Raw genomic sequence first — 19191 nt, 5'->3', positions numbered from 1 at the left:
GGACTTTCTGAAATGCATCATCTTGCATTTGCCTGGATTGAACTCCATCTGCCATTTCTCTGCACAACTCTCCAATTTATCTATATTTTGCTGCATTTTCTTCACAACCTGCTACTCCACCAATCTTAGCAAGTTTGCAGATTACACTAATCAGACCACCTATATTTCCTCTAGATCATTTTTATATATCACAAACAACAGTGGTCCCAACATGGATCCCTGTAGAACACCACTGGTCACATTTCTCCATTTTGAGAAACTCCCTTCTACTACTAGTCTCTATCTCCTGCTGTCCAGCCAGTTCTCTATCCACCTAGCTAATACACCCTGGACCCCATGTGACTTCACTTTCTTTTTCAGCCTACCATGGGAACCTTATCAGATGCCTTACTGATGTCCATGTATATGACATCTACAGCCTTTCCCTCATTAGTGAACTTTACCACTGAGAGTCACAGAGATGTACAGCATGGAAACAGACCCTTCGGTCCAGCCTGTCCATGCCGAACAGATATCCCAACCCAATCTAGTCCCAACTGCCAGCGCCCGGCCCATATCCCTCCAAACCCATCCTATTCATATACCCATCCAAATGCCTCTTAAATGTTGCAAATATACCAGCCTCCACCACATCCTCTGGCAGCTCATTCCATACACGTACCACCCTCTGCATGAAAAAGTTGCCCCTTAGGTCTCTTTTATAGCTTTCCCCTCTCACCCTAAACCCATGCCCTCTAGGTCTGGACTCCCCCACCCCAGGGAAAAGACTTGGTATATTTATCCTATCCATACCCCTCATAATTTTGTAAATCTCTATAAGGTCACCCCTCAGCATCCGACGCTCCAGGGAAAACAGCCCCAGCCTGTTCAGCCTCTCCCTGTAGCTCAGATCCTCCAACCCTGGCAACATCCTTGTAAATCTTTTCTGAACCCTTTCAAGTTTTGCAACATCTTTCCGATAGGAAGGAGACCAGAATTGCATGCAATATTCCAACAGTGGCCTAACCAATGTCCTGTACAGCCGCAACATGACCTCCTAACTCCTGTACTCAATACTCTGACCAATAAAGGAAAGCATACCAAATGCCTTCTTCACTATCCTATCTACCTGCAAGTCCGTTTTCAAGGAGCTATGAACCTGCACTCCAAGGTGTCTTTGTTCAGCGATACTCCCTAGGACCTTACCATTAAGTGTGTAAGTCCTGCTAAGATTTGCTTTCCCAAAATGCAGCACCTTGCATTTAACTGAATTAAATTCCATCTGCCACTTCCTCAAGGAATTTAGGCTGATTTTTCTAACTGGGCCACCCCGAAATACCTAATTTCGTTTCACAATAAATCCTATTAGCGCTTATCGTGAAAGGTGCAACAAACAGTGAACGTCAATTAGTGAACTCAACTTTTAAACCCTACTCATGTGCAAACTACATTTTGGTTTTTTCCTATCTAATCTCTGCAGTTCTGGAGACTTGCACATCAATTCTTTGATTCTAGATTACTACTCATTCCCTCACTAAATGACTTTCCGATTCTACTTTCAAACCCATCACATGGAAAATCTCCGACCGACCCTCTCTCCCTTAGTCATAGAAATGTGCAGAACTGAAACAGGCCCTTCGGTCCAACTCATCCATGCCGACCACATATTCTAAAGTAATCTAGTCCCATTTTCCAGCACTTGGCTCAAATCCCTCTAAACCCTTTTTATTCATACACTCACCCAGATGCCTTTTAAATGTTGTAATTGTACCAGCCTCCACCACTTCCTCTGGCAGCTCATTTCATACATGCACCATGCTATGCGTGAAAAAAATGCTCCTTTGGTCCCTTTTAAATCTTTTCCCTCTCACCCTAATGGTCTCTAGTTCTGAACTCCCCCACCCCAGGGAAAAGACCTTGTCTGCTTATCTTGTCCATGCTGCTGCTGACTTTATAAACCTCTATAAGGTTAGCTCTCAACCTCTGACCCTTTAAAGATTACAAAATCTACATTTGCAACCATGTCTTCAGTCATCTTTAAACTGAGTCATTTATAGAACGTAAAAAAGAAAGAATATCAGGGCATTCTTTTGCACTAAAATTGTGAAAATGGCCAGGGGGCAGAATCAGATGATGAAGGCTCCTGCCCGAAACGTCCATTTTCCTGCTCCTTGGATGCTGCCTGTGCTTTTCCAGCACCACTCTAATCTTGACTCTGATCTCCAGCATCTGCAGTCCTCACTTTTGCCAGAATTAGATTAACCTATGATGATAACTGGTCAGAAAACTCTCAGCAGTCTCCTGTATTGTAAACAATTTTCAAACACCAGATTCTCACTTTCTTTAGTAAACAGAAAGAAGTCGTCTTTCTTCAAAGCATGCATTTTCAAAACACATGCAGGCGTAACATGAAATGAATGAAAATAACAAAATGCAACAGAAGAGGAAAAGGGACAAATTAAAGGAATTCTCACCAGTTGAGGGAAAAAGACATGAACCATGGTAATTTTTTCTACCTTGTCTCGCAGTGAGAATGTACCCGGTGACCGAGCAAACAAGAACTGGTTCTTCACTTTCAGTTTACCAAGGTTTGCCACAATCAGCTGGTTTGATTTGGAGCTTTCTGGAATCAGAAGGACTGGAGCACCAGCCTCTATATCAAGGAGGATCCGAGATGCTCTCTGTGCCTTGTCTCGTACCTAGAATCAATAAAACAGATGAAAAATAAAGAAAAGTGCTCCATTCTATAAATGTAAGAAGATTTGCAAAATACAGTCTTGGAAAAAAGCTACAAATACATAGGTCTGCCAGTATCTGTAATGGGGAAAACAAGGTTTCAATTTTAGGAACAGCATTTCAGCAGAATGTTAATTGTCACTAACTCCTTTTATAATAGCTTTACCGAGCTTCACACTTTCTCCAGTGTTGAATAAACACTGAAAGGGTTAATTTTATGAAGAATATCTTGTGTTTTGTCTCATCTTACTTTAGTGTTCAGATCACAACCTGTGGTCAAACATGCAAGCTGCAACTCTGACAACTTTGGATGCTGCCTGAACTGCTGTGCTCTTCCAGCATCACTGATCCAAAGTTCAAATAACTCCATTTCTGCTACATAATGATTTGCCAGGTTTGAATATCCTGACCACTGGTTGACTTTCTGCAGAACAAAGCAATTAATTTAAATATTTTAACCTTCTGAAGCTCTGTTACAGGTCCATGAGCAGTAATCAGACTTGATATCAGAGTCTCTCAATTCTGCCTCTTGGATACACATTACAGTTCTTTGCACTACTTACAGTAATGGATAATTATAAATCAGATAAATCATAACTGTTTCTATTCACTCAAACCTTCACTATTCCACACTTGTAGGTACCCTGTTCCTAACCCCACACAATCTCACTCCCAATTCACCTCTACTAGCTACTTACTACTTGTGCTGCAGTACAGCTCTTCAGCCCTCCAGTCCTCCATTACTATGCATTTCCCCCAAATCCCTGTATCATCAATGAGCTGACTTAACCTTACTGTTTCAAACTTTCACACTAAATTCCATTGATCCTCATTTGTCAAACTCAGCAAATGCTTATTAAATTACACAACATAACACCAATCATGAAGGATGTAAAATGATACACTGTGTAGCTCATTCACTGATTATTGTGCTGTACTATAACGTCACACAATTCTCTGCCATGAGGTAATCAATGGCTTTGCATTGGCATTGCATTTGGCAGTATCAGCAGGTGGTTGGCCCACCATTTGTGGCTCATTGTCGCAAATTTATATCATGGAATCATTAGGCGGAATCTTTTCGTGACCTGAATGACGGTTTGTGACAAGAAATATGCGAGAACTGCATGAGAAGTCAGGTGAGATCTTCCCCTACTTTGGGAGCAAACTATTGCATTTCCAAATAGAGTTCATGATGAGATTCTCATGAAGGAATATCTATTAAGGGAGAACATTGCTTGTTGTTGGCCTCATTAACTGCAAATTTTATCTCAGTAATATGCAGGTTCCTATTTTATCACACTCCACGAAGAAACTATATGTCAATAATCCTGCCATGCCAATCAGAGCAGGTACCGAACGACTTCAGCTTGCTGCTTGCACCTATGGACCACCATCTTGTAACCTATTAGGATTTCCAAAAGGAAAGGTGTTTGATAAGGTACCACATTTCAGGTGACCTAATATCATAAGGGCTTACGGTGATGAGGTAGTATATTAGCATGGATAAAAAAAATGGTCAACTAACCAAATGAAGCGGTAAGTTGGGATTAATGGGTCATGTTCTGGATGGCAGCCTGGAACTTGTGGAGTGCCACAATTACTTACAATTTATATTAATGACTTCGATGAAAGAAAAGAATGTACAATAGCAGCATCATCATCTCAGGACACAAACCAAGCCAGAGTGCCTGCTGTACTCACCACTACCCCTACGCCTCATCCACCTGCCCCTCAGGATACTCATATCACCCACCAATCTGTACTTTAAAGTTGTATTTCAGGGCACACTGGCAACTAGTATTGATATACTGCTGCAAAGACACGGTGTTCAGGGACAAGCACCTATTTCATAGATTGGATCGAGCTGCATTTTAGGGCTGTTCCCTGCTTCTCTTCATAACCACCTATCATAAGGCTATCTGAATGCTTACTGTATCTCTGTCTTGGCATGCCTTTTTGTGCTTTGTTCCCCGCACTCCTCAAAGTCAGAGATAGCAGGCTCAAATGATCATGCCTTGCCTTTCAATCAGTGCAGTCATAAAGCCAGGATGCTTGTTATGGTTGTCAGGAGTCCTCATCAATGTAATACTTGCACCCTTCACACAATGTGGTCCCAGTACATTAAGTCAAGAGAAGCCTCTAATATCAGCACAGAGGTTTGGTCATGGTCATTTGGCCACCCTGGGTAGTTGGGATCAAAATACCCTCATCATAAGGAGTGAAGAGCGGAAGTTCCCTATGGTCCCATTCTCCAGCATTGAGAGAAATGGAGAGATTGAGTAAGGTAAAAGTAGGTGGCACAGCTATTACTGCTAGTGCTTATGGGAGAAAAGTAGTGTGGTGCCTTTGAGAGTGAGTAGACAGCATTGAGGCCATGAAGAGTTAGCATGGAAGGAGAGTGGGTTAGGATAGAGGGAGGTTGGGGTAGGTAAGAATGAGTGAGGGAAGATGTTGTTTGTAATAGTGAGGGGGTAGAGCACTGAACATTGGTGGGAGAAAAGTGCAGGAGCAGAGATACACTGGTTCTGCGAGAATACAGAAACGATGGTGGCACATATCCAAGACAAACCGAGGTCATACCTTGCACTGCTGCACATTCCCCAAACAGTGGTGCCATTTCTCCTCATTTACCTGATCCAGAGCAAATATCACAAACCGTGCAGGGCAGGGCAGACTGATAGCACTTGTCTGAATGCATAATGGCTAGTTAAAGACGGCATGAGTCCCAGGGATACTGGTCTATTTTAGATTATCCTGGCAGTGTCAAGTTAAGAGTCATAGAGATGTACAGCACAGAAACTGACTCTTTGGTCCAACTCGTTTATGCTGGCCAGATATCCTAAATTAATTTAGTTGCATCTACCAGAACGTGGCGCATATCCCTTTAAAAGCTTCCTACTTATGTAGCCATTCAGATGCCTTTTAAATATTGTAATTCCACTAGCCCCCACCACCTTGTCTGGCAGCTCATTCCATACATGTGTCACTATTTGCGTGAAAAATGTGCTCCATAGGTCCCTTTTCAATTTTCCCCTCTCACCTTAAACCTATGCCCCCTTGTTCTGGACTCCCCCATCCCAGGGAAAAGACCTTGTCTATTTATCCTATCCATGCCCCTCATGATTTTATAAATCTCTCCAAGGTCACCCCTCAGCCTCCGACGCTTCAAGAAAAATAGCCCTATTCAGCCTTTTCAGCCTTTTCCTATAGCTCAAATCCTCTAACCCTGGCCATATAGCATTGGACGAAAGAGGTACCCCAGGGGCATTATGGATGATGAAGTGTGCTCAGGATGATAAAGGAAGCACGTTCAGGAAGATATGACAAGAAATCTCACAGAGATAAAGCTTCTGTGCAATTCAACGAAATCGACACAGCCAATAGATAACATTCAGTCCACTGTCTACGTAAACCACATTGGTACGATTTATTTAAACGTCCAACAACAATGTATACGCAATTGAGACACTGGTCACTATTCAGGCAATCTAGCCGGGAGGTAGGTGATCATTGGATTCAATGGCTGCCAAGGCCCCAAGCTATGGAATTACTTTACTAAACCTCTTTGCATTCTATTTCTAATCCCTCCTTCTACAGACCATTTAAAACTATCTACTGTTCGCTGAACTGGAAGGTTCATTTCCAGATGTTTCGTTACCCTACAAGGTAACATCTTCAGTGGGCCTCAGGCAAAGCCCTGCAATGAAACATCAGGAAATGAACCTTCCAGCTCAGCGAGCAAACTTGCACCCAAAGTCTCAACCTGAGCTAAATATCTTCTCAAAACTTGCTACTACCTACTGTCTTTGATCAATCTCTGGAATATCTGCCCTAAAATCTCAAGAGATATGCCAAATTTTATTTCATTAATTGCCCCAGTAAAGGACCTTGAGCCATTTCATATAGAGAAGGCCTATGTAAATGCAAGTTACTCCTTTTCAAATATTTTTGCCTGTTTTACAATATTAATACCTAAAGGGGCTGTAGATTTACAGGCAGATTCATACACCTTCTGTGTTATACTTCAGTCACAGAATCTCTTTAGTGTGGAAAGAGGTCATTCTGCCCATCAAGTCTACACCAACCATCTGAAGGGCATCCCACCCAGATCCAGCCCACCACCCTATCCCCGTAACCCTGCATGGCTAACCCATCTAGCCTGCACACCCCTAGTCAATACGGACAAGTTAGCATGACCAATCCACCTAACCTAGGTAAAAACAATGACTGCAGATGCTGGAAACCAGATTCTGGATTAGTGGTGCTGGAAGAGCACAGCAGTTCAGGCAGCATCCGAGGAGCAGTAAAATTGACGTTTCGGGCAAGAGCCCTTCATCAGGAATAAAGGCAGACACAGCCTGAAGGGTGGAGAGCTTGAAGATCGTATGAGGAAAGGCTGAGGCACTTGGGGCTGTTCTCATTGGAGAAAAGAAGGTTTAGGGGAGATTTGATAGAGGTGTACAAGATGATTAGGGGTTTAGATAGGGTTGACAGTGAGAACCTTTTTCCGCTAATGGAGTCAGCTGTTACTAGGGGACACAGCTTTAAATTAAGGGGTGGTAGGTATAGGACAGATGTTAGGGGTAGATTCTTTACTCAGCGGGTTGTGAGTTCATGGAATACCCTGCCAGTAGCAGTGGTGGACTCTCCCTCTTTATGGTCATTTAAGCGGGCATTGGATAAGCATATGGAGGTTATTGGGCTAGTGTAGGTTAGGTAGGCTTTGGTCGGCGCAACACCGAGGGCCGAAGGGCCTGTACTGCGCTGTATTTTTCTTTGTTCTATAAGCTAGAGGAGGGTAGGGGTGGGGAGAAAGTAGCATAGGTGAGTGGGGGAGGGGATGAAGGTGATAGGTCAGGGAGGAGGGTGGAGTGAAGTGGATAGGTGGAAAAGAAGATAGGCAGGTAGGACAAGTCATGGGGACAGTGCTGAGCTGCAAGTTGGAACTGCGATGAGGTGGGGGAAGGGGAAATGAGGAAACTGTTGAAGTCCACATTGATGCCCTGGGGTTGAAGTGTTCCGAGGCGGAAGATGAGGCGTTCTTCCTCCAGGCGTCTGATGGTAAGGGAGCGGCGGTGAAAGAGGCCCAAGACCTCCATGTCCTCGGCAGAGTGGGAGGGGTAGTTGAAATGTTGGGCCACAGGGCGGTGTGGTTGATTGGTGCGGGTGTCCCAGAGATGATCCCTAAGGCGCTCTGCTAGGAGGCATCCAGTCTCCCCAATGTAGAGGAGACCGCATCGGGTGCAACGGATACAATAATTGATATTGGTGGATGTGCAGGTAAAACTTTGATGGATGTGGAAGGCTCCTTTAGGGCCTTGGATGGAGGTGAGGGAGGTGGTGTGGGCGCAGGTTTTGCAATTCCTGCAGTGGCAGGGGAAGGTGCCAGGATGGGAGGGTAGGTTGTAGGGGGGCGTGGACCTGACCAGGTAGTCATGGAGGGAACAGTCTTTGCGGAAGGAGAAAAGGGGAGTGGAGTGGAGGGAAAAATATCCCTGGTGGTGGGGTTTTTTTGGAGGTGGCGGAAATGTCGGCGGATGATTTGGTTTATGCGAAAGTTGGTAGGGTGGAAGGTGAGCACCAGGGATGTTCTGTCCTTGTTACGGTTGGAGGGGTAGGGTCTGAGGACGGAGGTGCGGGATGTGGACGAGATGCATTGGAGGGCATCTTTAACCACGTGGGAAGGGAAATTGCGGTCTCTAAAGGAGGCGACCATCTGGTGTGTTCTGTGGTGGAAATGGTCCTCCTGGGAGCAGATACGGCGGAGGCAGAGGAATTGGGAATACGGGATGGCATTTTTGCAAGAGGAAGGGTGGGAAGAGGTGTAATCCAGGTAGCTGTGGGAGTCGGTGGGTTTGTAAAAAATGTTAGTGTCAAGTCGGTCGTCATTAATGGAGATGGAGGGGTCCAGGAAGGGGTGGGAGGTGTCAGAGATGGTCCAGGCAAATTTAAGGTCAGGGTGGAATGTGTTGGTGAAGTTGATGAATCCACCTAATCTGCATAACTTTGGACTGTGGGAGGTAACCGGAGTGCCAGAAGAAAACCCATGCAGACATGTGGAGAACATGCAAACTCCACACAGACAGTCGGCCAAAGGTGGAATCAAACCCAGATCCCTGCCACTGTGAGGCAGTAATGCTAACCACAGAGCCACTGTGCTACCCTTTCTCACAAAGCTTATCAAATAAATTTTCTGTGATGACATGTCAAATATTGTAATCTTTCTGTATATTAACTTTTGCTATTTGTCTTTTGATCTCTGAGCACCATCTTTCTCCTTGAGATATTCTACTGTACTCCCTTCCACACAATTATGTAGGTATTACAAACTTAGGTGTTTGATTTACAAAACTACTCAAGATGATGATAAACAAATAATAGGGCCTAAGATGCATTAAAAACTTTCTGCATTCAGTTATCCAAGAAAGAAAAAAGTTAAGGATAATTACTGATCCTTTCTGTAAGGCCCTCATTCTGGTTCAGATTAGTAAAATCAAATTATATTGTTGCCAAAATATATTATGCCAAAATGCATGAAAGCAAAACTACTCCATTAAAGAATTTTAGACTGAAATCAATTGGTTGGATTATAAAATTATAGAGAAAAATGCATTGTCGTAACATTGTTTAATAAAGAAAGTCAATTATACAGTATAAAAAAGGTCCTTTGGCCCATCAAGTCTGCATTGACCAAACCTACTCCAACTCTACACCAGTCCCACTTGCCAATACTTGAAATCAAACAGAAAATGCTCGAAATGCTAATTATCAAACTGGTCCCTCAATATAGGACGGAGATACGAAACAGGTAACTATTGGTCAGTTAGCACAATATTTTCTCAAAGACAGGTGACAAGAGTCTATTATAAAAAATGTAATAGCAGAGCATTTAGAACTGCATAATGTTACTAAGCAGAGTTAGCATTGCTTCATGAAAGGAAAATTACGCCTGACAAATATATTAAATTCTCCAAGGTAACAAACAAGATAAAGGGGAACCAGCCTATGCAATATAGTTATATTTTCAAAGGAAAGGAGTTTGATAAGGTTACTTAATAAGATTAGAACTCTTGGTGCTGGGAGTAGTAAATTAGTCACAATTATTTCCAATATATATTATTGTTCCAGATAAGGGACATATTACTGTCAACAGTGGTTACATAAAAATAGGTGCGAATCTGAGTGGTGAGGACAGTATGAAGAGTCTACTGAAGGACAGAGAAAGGCAAATAAGTGAGTAGGCAAATACTTGGCAGATGGAACATAATGTGGGAAAATGTGAGGATATGCACTTTGGCAAGAAGAATGCAAGAAGAACAGTATTTAAATAGAGTAAGATGGCAAACAGCTGCAGCACAGAGGTAAATGGGGCTTCTTGTGCATAAATCACAAAAAGGTAGCATACAAGTTCAGCAGGTAGTAGGGGAAGCAAGTGGAGCCTTAACCTTTATTTCAAAGGAAACAGAGCATAAAAATAGGGAGGACTTGCTAAAAACTACAAGACACTTATCAGATCACAGCTAGAACAGTGTAAACAGTGTTGGTTCCCTTGTCAAATGGAAGATAAACTGAATTGGAGGCAGTCCAGAGAAGCTTCAGATGGTTGATCCTGGGTATGGAGGCAGCACTATCAAAATGGTGATATGAATATTGCTGTCAAGACTACAGTCATTTTCTGATGTTCTGAATAAAATTCAACGAACCTAAAATGTTAATTCTGCTTTCTTTCCACAGGTGCTGCCAAATCTGCTGCGTTTTTTTCAGCAATTGCCGTTTTTGTTTCTGATTTCTAACATCCATTTCTAGCTGTTCTGCAACAGCTGTTTGTGCAACTCAAATATCTACAAGCTGGCAGAATGCTAACTGGACTGTCCAGCAAGTGAAGGTCACTCTCTTGCCATTCCGGAAATTTATCTAGTTTTTCAGTTTGAAAACATAGTCAAGAACTACAATATTTTTTGTTGCTTTAGAATTCACCTTCAACTTAAACAGTGATTTCCTGAACACTTAAGGTTTCCTACAGTTTCTTTATTATGTAGGAGAATAAAGGCATGGAATTAGGTTTCTGAAGCAGTGTCTATTTCCATCACAATTCCCAGCAACATTTACTGCATTAACATGACACTGACTTTGATCCAAGGACCTTTTTGTTCACAACCCCAAACAAAGCTCAAGAATCAGCTTCCTTTAGTCCCTTTGCTTGTCTACAGTGTCAATGTAATATCATTTACTGTGGAACAAACGTTGAATTCACATAACGTCCATCAAAACCTAGGTACATCCCAAAGCACTTCACAGTCAATTAAATGCTTCTGAAGTGTAGACACTGTTGTAATGTCAGGAAATTGCTGGGGGAATTCCTCATGAAGCCAGTTCTATAAGTTTTCAGTTAAAGCTCTTGACAAATTAACTATGATGGAATAGACACTGTACCCTGATGACTGAAAAGCATCTCTCCTACCAGATCCCTGTTCTCTCAAACTCTCAAATGACCTGTGGTTCTTGGGAGGATAATGAAAACATAACAAGGACATTCTGAAACTCTCTTCAACGCGCAATAGTACTGGCATGAATCACTGTAAGGAGTTTGCTAACAAATATTTAAAAATGTGACAATTTATTAACCATACTGCACTTTGGCTTTGAGTCAAAACATCTTAATATTAAGGCAGAGCAGAGGTTGAGGAGATCAGAAAAATCCAAGGATCAAGAAGACCTGTGTCTGAAACTTAGAACTCTGTGACTGTCATACTTCAGCTTGAGGATGACAATGACCCAGGAAAGTGCAGCAGTTATTAGGCATGTTGCATGATCTCACAAACAGCAATAACCAGACAATCTAGTTTGCCATGATGATCATGGGATAATTGAAGGATATTGAAAGAACTGTATATTCTTCTACTGATACTGCAACAAGATATTTTATTCCACTTGAGGGCAAATGCATTCTTTTACACCCCCATCTCATAATGGTCACCAGAGTGTACCAACACTTATGATCAATGAAACTCTCCGCCACCAGCCAAAAATTACACCAGTTTTTAATCGGCTAATGCTTTAACAAATAAACTTCTCCTCCCCTGGGTTGCTCAATCATTCCATTAAGAAACTAATCCAAACCAGGAAATTTCAACAAGGTGATCTTCCAATACACAATAAACTGTTAGGCCAATAATTTGACAATGTGACCTTATGGCTGAAAAGACTTTAATCCACGAGATATTTACTCATTCAGTCGGACCTTTGGATCATACCACACTTTTGCAGTACTCTGTGCCTGAACCATACAGAATTGCTGGTTATTCAGCAGGACGATAGTTAAACTGCATCTGGTTTTCATAAGCATTATCCTCAGAAATTCTGCAGTGGAATTATCGCCAGCATCAGAAGAAAATTCCAGAATGAAACTGTGTGATGCTTAGTATTTGGCCGAGGTTACTGTCAAATCTGGCAAAACACTGGCAATAGCTCATCCACACAGCTATTTGTACCAATTTACACATAATAGCTCTCAACAATGCCATGAGGTACACTATGGGCATTGGCAATTTTCTATGTACTCCAATAAGCAAGAAATTTAAAATAGAAAATTTTAGAAATATATAACAGATATACAAGTATCTGAAACAACAAAGTTCAACTTTTTGAGTAAGGATTCTTTTGATCCTCATCTCTCTTAAGGGTGAAATAAGATATAAAGAAAAGGCAACTTGCTAGGACTACAGAACTGCTGTCACAAACAGGCATCTGTTAGAGTTGAGCTTGTAATATACAGATTCTAAAATTATCAAAATAAGAAAAATTAATAAAAATAGTGAATTACAAATGCTGACTTTAAAGACTAATAATGGAATATAACTAATGTGATACAGTTAATCTTCCATTAAATCAACATCTTCAAAATTGTGATTAGATGCTTCACCATGTTCAGTATATTAACATGGCTGGAGAAGCAACTGGATCTTCAACTTTATCTGTTATGAGGTGAATTTCAAATATAAAAACAAAATACTGGTATTGTTCAACAAAGTCTGAAAGCATACGTGATGAAAACAAATTAACATTTCAAGAATGCAATATTTCAACAGAACTCAAATGATCGCAAGGAGGACAAGGGCAGTAAGTGTATGGCAACACCAGCACCCGAAAGTACTGCTTCAAGTCTCAAACCATCCCACCTTGGAACAACATCTCTGGTTCTTCATTGCCAATGCATCAAAGCTTGCAACTCCTCCCCTCTAACCGTCCTGTGGTTTATCACATTCCATCAACTGATATGGGGGATTTTAGCTATGAAGATTGGATAGGCTGGGTTTGTTTTCACTGGAATGCAGGAGGCTGAGGGACGACCTGATAGAAGTTTATAAGATTGTGACTGGCATGGATACAGTGAAAAGTATGAGATTTTCCCTAGGGTAGAGAGGTCAATTAGGAGGGGACACAAGTTCAGGGGTGCAGTTTAAGAGAGATATGCAAGGCAAGTTTTTCACACAAAGGGTGGTGGGAAGTGGAGCTGCCAGAGGTGGTGGTGGAAGCAGACACTAGAGCAACATTCAAGAAACACCTGGATGAATACATGAATAGGAAAAGAACAGAGGAATACAGATCCTGTAAGCGAACAACATTTTAATATATTGGCGCAGGCTTGGAGGGCCGAAGGGCCTTGTCCTGCGCTGTATTTTTCTTTGATCATGGACTTCCGCAGTTCAACAAAATGGCTCAATGCCCCCATCTCAAGGGTAATGAAGGATGAGCAATAAATGTTAAGATTGCCAGCAATGTGCACATCCCAAGAATGAATTTTAAAAAGTGGTACACCAATGACCTTGTACTGTGCACATTCATTCATTATTACAGTACCAGATGTCTTCACACTGATACTATATGGGGTATGGTCACACTTACACTGTACTGGGTATATTCACACTTTGATACACTAGGTATATAATCATTGAATGATTATAGTAGAGGAAGACCATCCAGTCTGTCGCATCCATTCCAAATTCTTGTAAGAGTAACATAGCTAGTCCAACATACTCAGACTGAGATGTAAGTGCAGTAAATGGAGTATTGCTGCTTGAGAAAGTGGACCACCATCTGTTCAATGTGAAAGGATAGGCAGTAAATGTGGCTTTGGTGAAAGTGGGTAATGCAGATGCTGGAGATTAGAGTCAAGATTAGAGTGGTGCTGGAAATGCACAGCAGGTCAGACAGCATCTGAGGAGCAGGAAAATCGACGTTTCAGGCAAAAGCCCTTCATCAGGAAAGGGCTTTGCTGTTGAAGGGCTTTTGCCCGAAACATCGATTTTCCTGCTCCTTGGATGCTGCTGACCTGCTGTGCTTTTCCCGTAAATAGGGCCTTGCCAGCAATGCTCATATCTTAAAAAATGAATTCATTAAAAAAAGTATTACTTCAAAATTAGCAGTGACCACTCGTTTTTAAAACATTGTGTACAACCTATTTGCCTCTTTGTTTTTAAATCTACAACTAAATTAAGATGAAATTTAAATCAAGCACTTTAAACTTTACAATGGCCATGGCCCAAGGCAAAAGCCACAAATGCCAGGTTTCCCGAAAGGAACAACTGAGTGGACTGCATGGTTCCGTCAGGTTGCTGGGTGGTTGCGCGCATGTACAGCTTTATTGGCAGGAATATTGACATTATTGTCTTTTTCAGATCTTAACTGTCTTGGTACTTTTTGGTGCTAATTTATTGGCCCCCAATTCTATCTGGTTCTATCAAACATTTTCCAAAAGTCCTTTCAAGGGATAATATACTCAAGTGCCTCAGTGCATGGAAGAAATGAGGAGGGGAAAAAAAGAACAGCAAGTTAAATATAAATCCATCAAGGAAGAGAGCAGAACAAATACAGTAGCAGCAAGTAATTAATGCACTGTTTTCACTACAGGGAGGGCTGCTGCAGGTTATGAGTCTAGTTTCATGTCCACCAATAAGATGATTTTAACTACGTTGCTGTGAGGGTATCAGTAGAAAGCATCAGGGGGAATGTGAAACTTCTGTCCACATTAACCATAAAAAACAACATCTAGTTGCGCAATTAATCCTGGACTAGAAACTGAGTGTGAAAATATCTATAGCAGCTGCCCTCAACATGCTATGCAATGACTCCTGAGGGGGATCTGCAAACACAGCAGTGTGTGGCTGGAGGAGCAGCATATCAGAGAAGAGTAGCAAGTTACAGAAACAACCTGTTCCCTTCCAAATTGGATTAGTCACAGAAAATGGTGGGCGGCACGGTGGCACAGTGGTTAGCACTGCTGCCTCACAGCGCCTGTAGACCCGGGTTCAATTCCCGACTCAGGCGACTGACTGTGTGGAGTTTGCACGTTCTCCCCGTGTCTGCGTGGGTTTCCTCCGGGTGCTCCGGTTTCCTCCCACAGTCACAAAGATGTGCGGGTCAGGTGAATTGGCCATGCTAAATTGCCCATAGTGTTAGGTAAGGTGTAAATGTAGGGGTATGGGTGGGTTGCGCTTCGGCGGGTCGGTGTGGACTTGTTGGGCCGAAGGGCCTGTTTCCACACTGTAAGTCTAATCTAAAAAAATGCATTTGTTTTGTAAAGCATTAAAGGAGGTACCTCGTGCTAGCATATTTGTCACTTCATAACAATAGTACTGCAAGCAGACCGAAGGGGCAGGCTAAGACCTTTAGGGAAAGGTTTGTGCGAAGATTTGTAGCTCGGGTGCTCGTTGTTTTGGTTCTGTTCGCCGAGCTGGAAGTTTTTGTTGCAAACATTTCGTCCCCTGGCTAGGCGACATCATCAGTGCTCTGGAGCCTCCTGCGAAGCGCTTCTTTGATGTTTCTTCCGGTATTTATAGTGGTCTGTCCTTGCCGCTTCCGGGTGTCAGTTTCAGCTGTCCGCTATAGTGGTTGGTATATTGGGTCCAGGTCGATGTGTTTGTTGAGGGAGTTTGTGAATGAATGCCATGCCTCTAGGAATTCCCTGGCTGTTCTCTGTCTGGCTTGCCCTATGATAGTAGTGTTTTCCCAGTCGAATTCATGTTGCTTGTTGTCTGCGTGTGTGGCTACTAGGGATAGCTGGTCGTGTCGTTTCGTGGCTAGTTGATGTTCATGTATGCGGATTGTTAGCTGTCTTCCTGTTTGTCCTATATAGTGTTTTGTGCAGTCCTTGCATGGTATTTTGTAAACTACATTAGTTTTGCTCATGTTGGATATCGGGTCCTTTTGTTCTAGTGAGTTGTTGTCTGAGCATGGCTGTTGGTTTGTGTGCCGTTATGAGTCCTAAGGGTCGCAGTAGTCTGGCTGTCAGTTCTGAAACGCTCCTGATGTATGGTTGTGTGGCTAGTCCTTTTGGTTGTGGCATGTCCTCGTTCCGTGGTCTGTCTCTTAGGCATCTGTTGATAAAGTTGCGCGGGTATCCGTTTTTGGCAAATACCTTGTATAGGTGTTCCTCTTCCTGTTTTTGCAGTTCTGGTGTACTGCAGTGTGTTGTGGCTCTTTTGAATAGTGTCCTGATGCAGCTTCGTTTGTGTGTGTTGGGGTGGTTACTTTCATAGTTTAGGACTTGGTCTGTGTGTGTTGTTTTTCTGTGTACCCTTGTGGTGAATTCTCCGTTCGGTGTTCTCTGTACTATCACGTCTAGGAATGGGAGTTGGCTATCCTTTTCTTCTTCTCTCGTGAATCGGATTCCTGAGAGTGTGGTGTTGATGATCCGGTGTGTTTTTTCTATTTCCGTGTTTTTGATGATTACAAACGTGTCATCGACATATCTGACCCAGAGTTTGGGTTGAATTTGTGGTAGGGCTGTTTGTTCTAACCTTTGCATAACTGCCTCTGCTATGAGTCCCGAGATTGGTGATCCCATGGGTGTTCCGTTGATTTGTTCGCATATCTGATTGTTGAATGTAAAGTGTGTAGTGAGGCACAAGTCCAGTAGTTTAAGTATGCCGTCTTTGTTGATAGGTTCCGCCTCCTGTTTTCTGTTCTGTATGTCCAGTAGGTTGGCTATTGTTTCTCTGGCTAGGGTTTTGTCAATCGAAGTGAACAGTGCCGTCACGTCGAATGAGATCATGGTTTCTTTTTTGTCTATGTGTGTATTCCTGATGACGTCCAAGAATTCCTGTGTTGATTGTATGGAGTGTTTGGATCCGCTGACCAGGTGTTTCAGTTTCTGTTGTAGTTCTTTGGCCAGTTTGTATGCTGGTGTCCCTGGTAGTGATACTATGGGTCTGAGTGGGATGTCTGGTTTGTGTACTTTGGGTAGTCCATAGAATCTGGGGGTGTTGTTGCTTTCCGGTTTCATTCTTTGTAGGTCAGCTTTGGTTATCTGTCCGTTTTTTTGTAGATTCCTTAGTGTGTTATTTATTCTATTGGTGAGTTGTGGTGTGGGGTCAGAATCCTTCATTTGGTAAAAGGCCTATTTGCTTAAATATAACTTGCCCTCTAATCTGCTGACACTAATAATTGGAATCAGATGAGTGGGATAATTGCATTTGAAAAAAAATCAAGAAAAACTGGCACATGAAACTGAAATAGGGCAAATTTACTGAGGAAAATTAATGCATAGCTCTAAGAACTATGTGGGGGGAAGTGGATTCCAGTTCATGGGACACTGGTACTAGTACTGGGACAAGTGGAATCTGTATCGTTGGGATGGTGTGCACCTGAACTGCTCTGGGATTGGTGTTCTAAGTTTGCTGTGTAACTGGAGAAGTAGAAAAGGTTTTAAACTAAGTAAGGGGATTGAAAGCTCAAGCTTGGATGGATGTAGCAACTCAAGAGGTAAGAGGACAGCAAAATATTAGTACGAGAAACGAGGATGAGTGAATTGCAGAAAAAAAACGAGCAAAGACCATACAATACTCCAGCAGTCAAGACTAGATGTTACAAACGTATCAAAAAAAAACGAGGTGCTACATTTTGGAAAAGCAAATCAGAGCAGGACTTTACAGCTCAGCACTGTCCCCATGACTTGTCCGACCTGCCTAGTTCCTTTTCCACCTATCCACTCCACCCTCTCCTCCCTGACCTATCACCTTCATCCCCTCCCCCACTCACCCATTGTACTCTATGCTACTTTCTCCCCACCCCCATCCTCTTCTAGCTTATCTCTCCATGCTTCAGGCTCACTGCCTTTATTCCTGACGAAGGGCTTTTGCACGAAACGTCGATTTCGCTGCACTTTGGATGCTGCCTGAACTGCTGTGGTCTTCCAGCACCACTGATCCAGAACCTTATACACTTAATGATAAGGTCTGAGGGAGTTTTGCTGAACAAAGAGACCTTGGAGTGCAGATTATAGCTCCTTGAAAGTAGAGTCACAGGTAGATAGGATCATGAAGGCGGTATGCTTTCCTTTACTGGTCAGAGTTGGGAGGTCATGTTGCAGTTATACAGGACAATGGTTAGGCCCCTGTTGGAATATTGCAAGCAATTCTAATCTCTTTTCTATTGAAAGGATGTTGTGAAACTTTAAAGAGCTCAGAAAAGACTTAGAAGGATGTTGCCAGGGTTGGAGGATTTGAGCTATAGGGAGAGGCTGAACAGGCTGGGGCTGTTTTCCCGGGAGCGTTGGATGTTGATGGGTGAACTATTAGGAGGTTTATAAAATCATGAGGGGCATGTTTATGTTAAATAGACAAAGTCTTTTCCCTGGAGAAGTCCAGAACTAGAAAGCATAGGTGTAGGGTGAAAGAGGAAGATATAAAAGCGACCTAAGGGGCAATATTTTCAAGCAGAGGGTGGTGCATGTTTGAAATAGAGGAGACTGGAAGAACACAGCAAGCCAGGCAGCATTAGGAGGTGGACAAGGCAATGTTTCAGGTGTAACTCTTCTTCAGGACTTGTTACACCCAAAACATTGATTTTTCCACCTCCTGATGTTGCCTGGCTTGCTGTGCTCTTCCAGCCTCCTGCCTATCTATTTTGGATTCTAGCATCTCCAGTTTTTTTTTGTCTCTAACCAAGCATGTATGGAATGTGCTACCAGAGGAAGCAGTGGAGGCTGGTACAATTACAACGCTTTAAATGCATCTGGATGGGTATATGAAGGGTTTCGAGGGATATGGGCCAAGTGCTGACAAATGGGATTAGATTAATTTCGGATATCTGGTCAGCATGGACAAGTTGGACCGAAGGTTCTGTTTCTGTGCTGTACATCTCTATGAGTCTAAGTCTATCTGAACGCCCATAAGCATTCATTATAAAGTAAATGAGTTGATGTAAATAAATGTGATTTGTTAGCCATTACAATGACATGGCTGCAAGATGACAAGGATTAGGTACTGAATGTTAAGAAGAATATAAAACCAGGTAAATGAGCAGACATTCAAGAAGAATATAAAACCAGGTAAATGAGCAGGGATACAGCTTTCAATAAAAGATGATATTGGTGTGATAGCTCGAGATGATCTTGGTTCAGGGATATGACGAAGTAGAATCGGTAGGGGGGTAGATGAAGAGGAAAGATGCCATTAGTAGTCTTAACAAGTT

At 42.5% G+C, this 19191-nt stretch overlaps 1 protein-coding gene across 5 annotated transcripts in view; it reads right to left on the bottom strand.

Annotated features, from left to right (window-relative positions):
* Positions 1 to 19191, bottom strand: part of vps13d (vacuolar protein sorting 13 homolog D) — a 296748-nt gene that overhangs the window by 196359 nt on the left and 81198 nt on the right. For 4 of the 5 annotated variants that reach the window (XM_060852296.1, XM_060852292.1, XM_060852294.1 and 1 more), the window contains one exon: positions 2454 to 2678. In XM_060852296.1, the coding sequence (XP_060708279.1) occupies positions 2454 to 2678 (225 nt within the window). The remainder of the gene's footprint in view (positions 1 to 2453; positions 2679 to 19191) is intronic. The other variant, XM_060852293.1, reaches the window with a different exon arrangement.

Source organism: Hemiscyllium ocellatum, chromosome 37, assembly GCF_020745735.1.
Source record: "Hemiscyllium ocellatum isolate sHemOce1 chromosome 37, sHemOce1.pat.X.cur, whole genome shotgun sequence".
NCBI lineage: Eukaryota > Metazoa > Chordata > Chondrichthyes > Orectolobiformes > Hemiscylliidae > Hemiscyllium > Hemiscyllium ocellatum.
The sequence above is the reverse complement of the archived record's forward strand: the minus strand, read 5'-3'. Positions and strand labels throughout refer to the sequence as shown.